General features: G+C 48.3%; 1 protein-coding gene across 1 annotated transcript in view; it reads left to right on the forward strand.

Annotated features, from left to right (window-relative positions):
- PFDN1 (prefoldin subunit 1) overlaps positions 1–10,189 on the forward strand; it is a 60,628-nt gene extending 50,439 nt beyond the window's left edge. The window contains exon 4 of the mRNA XM_006261780.3: positions 9,910–10,189. Within this exon, the coding sequence (XP_006261842.1) occupies positions 9,910–9,993 (84 nt within the window). The 3' untranslated portion in view covers positions 9,994–10,189. The remainder of the gene's footprint in view (positions 1–9,909) is intronic.
- The last annotated feature ends 232 nt before the right edge of the window (positions 10,190–10,421 follow it).

Raw genomic sequence — 10,421 nt, forward strand, 5'->3', positions numbered from 1 at the left:
GCATGAAAGTGAAGTTTGCAGTGCTAGCAATGTACTTGCTCTTTGGACAGAGAACCTCATTCTGAAGTGCTGCCAGGCTGGTACTTGGCATTAAAGGATAAAGGAGATGCAAGATCATGAAGCCAGGGAAATTAACATGAGCTGTTGGTATGACAAGATTGCATAAAAAGCTAGCGCTATTTTTGCATGCATCTCTGGCCATGTGAGAAGTAACACTTTTACTCTACAAAGGCTTGTGATATCCTATACAGGTTACCATGTGTGGTTCTGCTTTCCATGCATTAGAAAAAGGCAAAGGTTACCAAATAAGGATTCAGGAATGATAGAAAGGAAACTAAGGGGACACAGCATATAAGGTTTAGGAATAAGAGAGTCTAGGACAGGGGTGGGCAATATACGGCCTTGCCCCTGCCTGTCAAAGATGACAGGAGACAGGGGCAATAGGACCTAGAGGCGGACTGTGGGTGATGGCCCCAGTCCTTGGGGCTGGGCTGGCTCCTGCTGAGTCCTGCCATCGTGGTCATGGAGCTGGGAGCCATGTGGTGCAGGAGCAGCCAGCAGACTGGCAGGAAGGCAGGAAAAGGGGCAGCAGGGGGAGTGGAAGTAAACAGGAGCATGGGGCTCGCGCCGGTGCCCCGGGGCCAGTGTTGGCGGGACTCAGAGCAGGGCAGCAAGAGCACAAGGTGTGGGCTGGCAGGGGTCTATGGAGCCAGGCTGGGCTGCACCAGCAGGGGGAGAGGGGAGCTGGCTTGGCTCCATAGGGCCCCTGCTGGCCAGGACCCTGCATTTCTGCCGCCCCACTCTGGGCCCTCCTGGCACTGGCCCTAGGGCACCAGCACGGACCCCGCGCTCCTGTCCAGCTGTTGCTGCACACCTGCACACCCACTCACTCCCAGTCCCCTACCACCCCAGCCCTGTGGTACACATGGGGACCAGCACACGCAGCCCCAACCTTGTGCACTCTGCACTTGCCTGTCTGGGCTTAGCAGCGGCAGCGTGCAACAAACTGCTGCTCGTTGTGGTGGGGAAAGCAGCCCCCCACACTGCCTATGCTTCCTGGTGAAGCTGTTTGGAGCCTGTGCTGTACTACCCTGCATCTCTGCTGCATCACTGCTGCCTCTGAGCTGCCCCGCAGGGCAGTGGTTGCAGGGCAGGGCAGCCCCATGTGGGCTCTGAGCGGCTGCACCAGGAAGCACCAGCAGCAGGAGGAAGAGGGACCATTTTACCCCCACACTGAGCAGCAGGTTGTCCCGCTCCGCTGCTGCTCAGCTTGGGCCCCAGCGCCAGTTCCGGCATCACCCATCGGGGCTGAGCAGCACCAGCAGTGGCAGCAGCAGCTGGGCAGAAGCTTGGCATGGGAGAAAGCGGCCCTTGCCGCCGCTGGGCAGTTTTTGGTGCAGTTGCCTGGAGCCTGTGCTTGCCGGGCTGCCCTGCAGCTTCTTCACTGCCACCCGGCAGCCTCGCCAAAAATTGCCTGGTGGCGGCAAGGGAAAAAGGCTACTTTCTCCCATGCCGAGCAGCAGTTTCTGCCCAGCTGCTGTTGCCTCTACTGCTGTTGCTCAGGCCCGATGGGCAAGCCCAGAGCCAGTGTGGGGCAAGTAGGGTTGAGGCTGTACACGCTAGTCCCCACCACTACTGCTGCATGCCCAAGTGCAGCAGCACACGCTGTGGCTGGGCAGTGCAGAGTGGGCATGGGGCATGCTGGGGCTGCACGCTGGTGGTGGTGGAGAGGTGCCATAGGGTGCTTGGGCTCTGGGCTGTTCCTGGGTGGGGGCAGGTGCTGACTGGCTCAGGGGGGCATGCACAGGGAGGTTCCCATGCACACCCCACATACTCTCAATCCCTTCCCACAAACCCTACAGCCACACCCTCCCCCCCCACAATCACACCCCACAAATACTGTGTGTACACACACACACACACACACACACCCCCACAACCCCCCCCAAAACCATCCACATCCATATTACTTGACATACCTGCATACCCCACACAATATACAAGAGTAAGATTGCATTTTGAGCTATTATGCAATCACTTTTACATATACAGCACAAATGCACAAACCATTATATATATTATTATGGGTGTTTGATTTTCAGTATATAATTGGCTTGTTTTTTTTCTCCCATTCTGAGATGGCAAACCCTGTTTCCTAAAGGAGTCCTTTCAGGGGCAGGGGGACGGACTTCTGGTGGCAAAGGTCAGGGGTTAGGGAGTCGGACATCTAGTCCCAAGATGGTGACCAGGAGGCAGGGCACCTGTCAAGGGGTGGGGCTACCCTTGCAGCCCTTGACAGTTTGCCAAAGCAGTCTCTTAACTACTGCAGATTTGAGGAGCAGATGTAGAAGGTAGCCTTGAAGGCATCCAAGTGCACGTGAAAATTTAATGAGACCTGCCATTCTGAATCTGTGGGCAGAGGGCCTACGTAAAGTTCAATTAAAAACCAAACCAAACCAAACCTAAATTCAGATAGGGAGCCAGAAGAGATGAGTGCCTGTGCTTGACATCACTGTTTACTATGCCATTCATAAAAAGCTCTCTTTTAACCTACTCCATATCTGCAAAGGTGAAACCCAGACCAACTCCTTAGTTTTTATTCCACTGATCCAATACTCCTGCTTAGCAGAAACATTTATCATGGCATTACAGTGGGGAAAGGGAAAGGGGTGTGAGGGGGAGGGGTGGGATTTTCTGATAGAAATTTACTGAGTATATTGTAATATTACCAGTGCAGTTTCCATGGATCTAGACAAGGGGTGCCAAACATTTGACCCACAGAACCATTTCCTCCAACCCATGGGCTCCCAGAGGGGCTGGGAATTTAAGAGTGGGGCAAACAAGGACAGAGCTTGCAGCAGAATTCAGGGCTATGGGGCTCACTGAAATACTGCTCATCCTGCTGCTGTCATATCTCGATCTAGCACGTGAGGAGCCTTGTGGTCCAGATCTGGCCAGGGGTGAGTTTGACACCCCTAATCTAGCATAATCAAAGCTCTTTGTTCTGCCACCCAAGGGCAAATTGTAGCACTTTTCTCCATTTATACAAAACATTCGTGCACTGATCTTGCCAACCAACTCCTAGACCAGGGGCAAAGATTTTCTCTCTTTTATTTAAAAAAAGAAACAAAAAAAACCCATGAATTGACTGTAACTTGCTATCCATGTATGGAGAATGGAGGGTGAAGCTGTGGTATTGCATGCACGCACACACGCATGCACATTTTTTGTATAACTAGTTTCCTTGAAAAGAAATAAAAAACAAAGACATCATATGAATACCTCCTGGTGGTCGGAGATACTCAGATAAGCAAAGAACTGGAATGTAAATTTGAAAGCCTGAGCATCCAGATTTGGAAACTCAAATATCATCCAGAAGAGCGAGCGAGGCCTGTGTTAACCAGGGCAGTGAAAAGCATATTTCAGGCAGCAGCTGAATTATGTCTTCACAATATTGGTGAGTGCTCAGAGGGCATGTAACAATGGCTGTTGTGGATGGTGTTTCTAGTCAAGCTAACAGTTAATGGAGTACGTATTACTACCAATAAGGCTCTGTCACATTTGTGTTAGCTGAATTGTCCACAAGCACATCTGTGGCAGCGAGAGGCAGGCTGCCATGGAGATCAGCAAACCAGAAGTCCTAGAAGGACCACAGAGGCAGGACGTCCAGCACTGGCAGAAAGTCCCAGCTCCACTCCCAGCACGATTTGTTAGTGTGGTCCAGCTCCACAGCGTGTTCTGGCTGGTCACTGCTGGAATGTTAACGTAAAAACATGCACTATGGAGGTGAGTGGCCAGACCGGAAATAGAAGCCAGGGAGCAAAAGAACTGGACACCAGGCTGGATTGTCCCAGCAGGAGTAAATGGTGGGAACCGGAGCCGATTCCCATGAATAGAGGCTCAGAGGAGAGAGAGAACGGCAGCTTGGAGATCTGAATCGGCAGGTCATCTTGGAGCATCGGCTGTACTGTATGAAGAAAGAAGAAAAAAACATCTAACCATGAGTGAAAAGAGAAGTGAGAAAGAGCTAAACCTCTCATTCTTCCCTCACACCTATTACTGATTATAGAGAGATTGGAGAATAAGCACCCAAATGGTGCAAGGAAGAATATTTTTGTCTGGGGACAAGACTTGGTATAGAGGATAGCCTGTTGCTTTGGGGACTTATTTTTGTTAAGCGAGGCTTCAGGATCAGAACTATGTAATAAGGTCATTCACAAAGATGCTGTGGCTACACAGTTGGTCCCACTTATCTAATTATGATGTTAACATCAGGCTGACACTAGGATGGGGTGTATGGGGAGGTGGAGCCCCAAGGTACATCGCTAGACCGAGCCGAATGTCAGTGTAGGAGATATTCAAACTTACACCTCCTCCAACCTAAAAGAAAACATCAAGACGTAGCAGGCCAGAGAATTTTTACCGTAACATTTCGGCAATTCAGTCAAACTTCACTGTCAGGGGCAAGGATGTAGGAGACTATGCCACAAGAAGTAGACGTCCAGCTAGAAAGAGAGACACGGACATCTATCTACAATATCTTAAAACTGTTTGGATCAGATCATGGTGGGTTTTTTGTTGTTTTTCTTTAAACTGGTCTGACCAGGCAGATTTCATTTCAAACCATCCTGCCCAGTGCTTTGCTGTCCAGGAAAGAGTGAGCTGTGGAGTCACATACTAGATAGGAGTTTCTGTATAGATTCTGGTAAGTGGGGAGTGAGAACAGGTTCTTATATAAAAAGTTCCTGCTGTTGCTGCTGTGGTTACCTAATCAGAAACCAGCCTGCAGCTCTGAGAGAAAAGAGCACCTTGGTTTTCCCAAGTTACACTTTATAAGCGGATACTGTTGCAGTATCTGTCACACTCATTAGAATTCCAGCCTGTTAGTCAGAATGTAATGAGCCAGGTATTGCCCTGATCCTTAAGTGCTGCTGGCTGGTTTGTGAAGTTTGTATGTGGTAAATTGTGCCCCCAGTGTTCCAGTTCCAGTTCTCCCTCTGGTGGTGAAATTTGTATCTAGCTCTCAAACCATTAATGTGCTGGAGGGAATTGACTGGATACTGGGAAGCACTCTGTAGAGCTCTGTTTCAGAACATGCTTGGGCCTCTCCCCTAGTTCCCTCCCTCAATTCCATTCTCTCTACCTGAGGCATAGATGTCCACTGTCTGAGTTGTGGAGCTTGTTGAGTTTGATTCTCCCTTTCTGCCAGGTCCTAAGTTTGCATTTGAGCTTCATCACTGGAATTGCCTACATGGAGATTTCCCATGGCACACTGAATGTGCTGCACTGCCTTATTTGGGAGAGCAGCTGCCTTTGGAAAACTGGTCTATTGTGGGGCATTTTGGATGGAAAGGGAAGCAGAAGCCCCTTGGCAGACCAGGAATAAGCAGCAGATTCTCTAGGCCAGAAGTGTCAAGATCAAGCCCATGCAGCCATGTTCCCTGTTCTGTGGGGCTCCTGGAGGGAGTAAGGAATCTGGGGGCAGAGCAAATTCCAAAGTAGTAAGCCCAAGTAGCGACATGGTTTGTAGCAGTAGGGTGAGCAGCAGCTGTGGGTCCTGGGCTTACATGGCAACTCGGGCACCTGCGGCAGTTAACGCCACTGATGATCATCTTGTTGCCAGAGGTGAGTTGGGATCTAGTGGGAGAAGGAGGGGCTACACCCCTGCTCTAAGCTATTTTGCCTTGATCTTCAAAAGTCAGGTAATGGGATGTGGGTGTCACAACCCAAGGGTGTGATTTTTGTTTGTGCGCGCTTCGGCACTGCTAAATTATTTCCCGCCACTCGTAGCTTTCTTTGCAGGGTGCGTTTCTAGGTTGCAAAAGAGAAATGCACGGTGCAAGGAGTTCCCGCCATTCGTATACAAATTTGTGTCCCACTATTGGCCAGTTCTAATTATTCCCACGTGGCGGCTAGCAATTGGCTTGCTAGCCGTATGAGAGGCTTGAGCGGTTTCCGCCCAAGTTGGAGATCTCCGGAGGAGAACCCTGCAAGGGGGGACTCCGTAAACATCTTGAGGAGAACTCTAGGTGCACTGTGGAGCCTATCGGACCCAGCGCGCGTGCCTTAGAGAAGGCTATAGGGGTCTGATCAGCCTCTCGCCTCTCCCCATCGCCGCCTGATCCCTCGACGTACCCTTCCCTGCGCGCAAGTTCCACGGAGCCTAGCAAACTTCGTGTGAGTGTATCCAGAGCTCTGTCCGGGTTCGAGTCCTGCAGGTTTATCTTCCCGTCGCTGAAAACCCATTGCGACGTACTCTCGTGTTCTGCATCTTCCCGTCGCCGAAAACCCCCTGCGACGTACTCTCGTGCCCTGCAGGTTCGAGCTTTGTTTTGTTTTGTTTTGTAACTGCAACTCAAGCAAGTTTTCCTGCCTGCACCGCGACCATCTTTGGTGTAAGTAAAATAATCTTAAATCAACCACTAAGCATCCGTGCCTAATTCTAGCATGCTGCCTGCCTTCCCTGACCCGGCGTGTCCGGGCTGCTGGCCACAGCCAGCCGCGCGAAAAAAAACAAAGCCCCGAGGGCCTCGGACCACTCCCGGCCCGCACAGTGGGTACAATAAAAGGTGCTCTCTGACTCTGGAAACTAGGAACTGTTTATAAACAGTACCCTCTTTGGTACTAAGGGCACTTTATGCTACCTCCCATTCTCATCTGTATATCAGTCTGAGACCTCACTCTGCCAACACAGAGGGAGCCCTGAGCATGGAATATAGATTTATATGACCTATAGTGCCATACCAACAGGCCCTTTTGCATGAATGCTTTAGTTATGTCAGACAGGATTAGCATTCAGAGCCCTCTTATTCATCAGAAACCAGGTTTAACACCCTTTAGCTTGCTTTTCTAACAATGAAAGCTTGGAATCCTGTCCAGTTATGAAGACCGCTCAATGTCATTAATGTTCAGTTGTGTCAGTTTAAATGAGAATTGTTTAGTGACAGTGGTGGAAGCTGGAAAACTCCACTGTTTCTCGCATCATTTTGCATCTCTTGAGGATGAATTTTAAATAGAGGTCTTGGACCAGATCCAGGTTGGGAATCTAGGTGCCTGAATGGGACTTAGGTGGAATTTAAATTCCTGTCCCTACTCAAGCAGCTGTAAAACAATCCTTCGTTAAACATTTTGGTGAAAAGCATTTTTGAGCTTAAGGAAGGCCCTCAATTCTTGATGTCATTGCTGGAGTAGTCTTGTGTGAGAGGGCAGGGAGCTTATAAATTGTTCAGCCTAGTCCTAATGGATACACCAAGTTGTCTGCCATGTTGTCATCCTGCTCTAGAGTTAAATAAAACCCCAGCTATGACTAGAAATATGTGCTTGGAAGGGATCTGCTTCTTGGTAGTACATTTTTAACCTCAGTCTTCCCAGGCAAGGTCAGCTCTACATCTGGCAGCACAGTTTGGGGTGGAGTTGAGCACCTGACAGTTGCAAAAGAGTGAGCTAGGTACCATTTAGAAAAGCTGGACATGTGCAAGTCAATGGGGCTGGATATGATGTGCCCAAAGGTGTTGAGGGAGTTTGCCAGTGTAATTGCAGAACTGCTGGCTGTTATCTTTTTGAAAATTTGTGGTGATTGGGAGAGGTCCCAAATGGTCAGAAAAGGACAAATATAGTGCCCTTCTTTAAGAAAGGGAAGAAGGACGATCTGGGGAACTATAGATGGGTCAGTCTCACCTCAGTTCCTGTAAAAATCAAGGAATCCATTTTCTAAGCATTTGGAAGAGAAAAAGGGATTAGGAACAGTCAGCATGCCTGACCAACCAACCTGGCATCCAATATCAAGTGGAGTGCCCCACAGACTGGTCTTGGGGCTGGTTTTGTTCAATATCTTCATCAGTGATCTGGAAGAGGGGTTTTCAACCTTTTTGCATCACAGTACCCTGAGCAGCTGATTGCAGAGTGGGGGCAGCTGCCGTGTGTAAGCTGCCTCCACGTCCAGCTGGGCGGGCAGCATCTACAACAGCACAAGATGATGCATGGTGGTGCTCCATCCTTGTCTGCCCATGCCCTAGGGCCTTCTCAAGTACCCCCTGGGGTACATGTACCCCTGGTTGACAACCCCTGATCTGGAAGATGGGATGGAGTGCAGCCTCAGCAAGTCTGCAGATGACATCAAGCTGGGTGGAGTAGTAGATAATGTTGGGAGGGTAGGGCTAGGATTCAGAGATATCTAGATAAATCAGAGGATTGGATCAAAAGAAATCTCATGAAGTTCGATAAGGGCAAGTGCAAAGTCCTTGCACTTAGGAATGCAACAGTCCTGTGCACTGGTACAGGTTGGGGACTGACTGACTGATGGCTGACTAAACAGCAGCTCTGCAGAAAAGAATATGGGGGTTACTGTAGACAATAAGTTGAATAGGAGCCAACAGTATGCCCTTGTTGCCAAGAAGGCTAACAGCATACTGGGTGGCATTAGGAGCATTTCCAGTAGATCAGGGGAAGTGATTATTTCCCTGTATTTAGCATTGTTTAGGAGGTGACATCTGGAGTGCTCTGTCCAGTTTTGGGCTCCCCATTACAGAAGGAATGTGGACAGATTAGAGGGCATCTGATGGAGGGCAACAAAGGTGGTTGGAGGGCTGGGGAACATGGTTTATGAAGAGAGGCAGGGGGAGCTGAGCTTGTTTAGTCTGGAGAAGAGAGGACTGAGGGGGGGTTTAGTAACAGCTTTCAACTACCTGAAGGGTGGCTCCAAAGAGGATGGAGCTACACTGTTCTTAGTGGTGGCAGATGACAGAACAATGAGCAGTGGTCTTAGGGTGCAGCAAGGGAAGTTTTAGGTTGTATATTAGGAATAACTTTCTCACTAGGAGGGTAGTAAAGCACTGGAACGGAAAAAAACCCAGGGAGGTTGTGGAATCTCTGTCCCAAGACAAAGAAAAAGCCTTGGCTGGGAGGATATAGTTGGGGCTGGTCCTGTTTTGAGTAGGGATTGGACTAGATGACCTCCTGAGGTCCCTTCCAACCTTAATTTTCTATGATTCTATTTTAATTGAGTGTACGGAAGCTCTTTGGCAAAATCTGGCTGTACGTATGCAGGCACAAAGTGATGCTGATGAGACTCCACTCAAGCAGATTTGTTCTGTAGTTTGGGAACCTTCCAGAGATCTGGGAGGGTTTTACCTGTTGTTTGGAAACCAAGAGAAAATAGTCAAAGAGAACCTGAGTGCATATTTTTCCAATCATCTGGGACTGCCAAAAGCAGAAAGGAAAAATGTTGCATGCTGAATTTCTGTTTCGGGATACCCAGATTCTATTCATTTCCTTGCCCAGCTTAACCTAATTAGTGATGATGAAAGAAACAAATGTATGTTCTGATAATGCAAAGGAATTGTCAGGCACACACCTCAAAGAAAGGGTGTGGGGGGGAAATGAGGTGGGGGGGATCAGGCTTGAAAACTTGAGCCAGTCAGTAGAAGATTTGATGGACATTCCATTATTCCTGGAGAATGGGTGGATTTGTTATGCCTGTGCTTTGTGCCAGTTGATTCTTTAGTTGTCAGTTTACACTAGTCCCAATTTTCCCTAGTCCTGTTCCTGTTTCTTGCTCATGCTGTTGAGTTTAAGTATGTGGTTTATTTCACTTTTTATTCTTTATTGTAGCTAATTTGTCAATCTTTTAACACAATGTTACTGATGCACAAATTACTATTATAAATATAACACGTTTTAAAAAATGAAATGCAAAGACATGTAAATATCATGCATCTAAAAAGACATAGAATAAACTTCTTTTTCCAGAGATGCCTGTATTCAGAAGCCTATGGCTTCATAAACTGGGACTTGTATTTGCCATAATTATAATTTGCCTGAGATCTGCCCAGAACCAAAGACATTCTGCTGCACTCCCACTGTCCATGGTGACACAGATATTGATTCTCTTCTTGGTTTTGTACCTTCCAGCAGAAGAAGTCATACCTAGAACGGAGCGTGAAGGAAGCTGAGGATAACATCCGAGAAATGCTGATGGCCAGGAGAGCGCAGTAGGTGTGTGATTCCTGCAAGGCCTTAGGCGAACTGGTTCATGTTGTTGATGTCTGAACTGATTAGACAAGCACTTCCAGAAGTGACACCCAACTGTCCTGTTCACTGCTGGCCGGAGGAGCTTGTGTTTGACTGTGCTGAATATTGTGTTCTCACATTTTCTGTAATTGGATGTTTTAATAAACTCTGCCTGAAGAGATTGCTGTATTAACAGGTTCAGTGTGAACATGAACTACAATGATAACATGTGGCAGTTTGGCTGTTACATTCATCATACTGTTCCCCTTGTTGGGATTTCAGTTGAGAAAAATCTCAAACTACTTCTGATACCCTCCTTCAATTAGCACTGGCTCAGATTTTAGGAGCTCAGAATCCACAATCAGGTCTAGATTTGCCAGAGCAGTACTGACAGATGTGCCACTGGATGGCAA

This window comes from Alligator mississippiensis, chromosome 9, assembly GCF_030867095.1.
Source record: "Alligator mississippiensis isolate rAllMis1 chromosome 9, rAllMis1, whole genome shotgun sequence".
NCBI classification, from domain to species: Eukaryota; Metazoa; Chordata; order Crocodylia; family Alligatoridae; genus Alligator; species Alligator mississippiensis.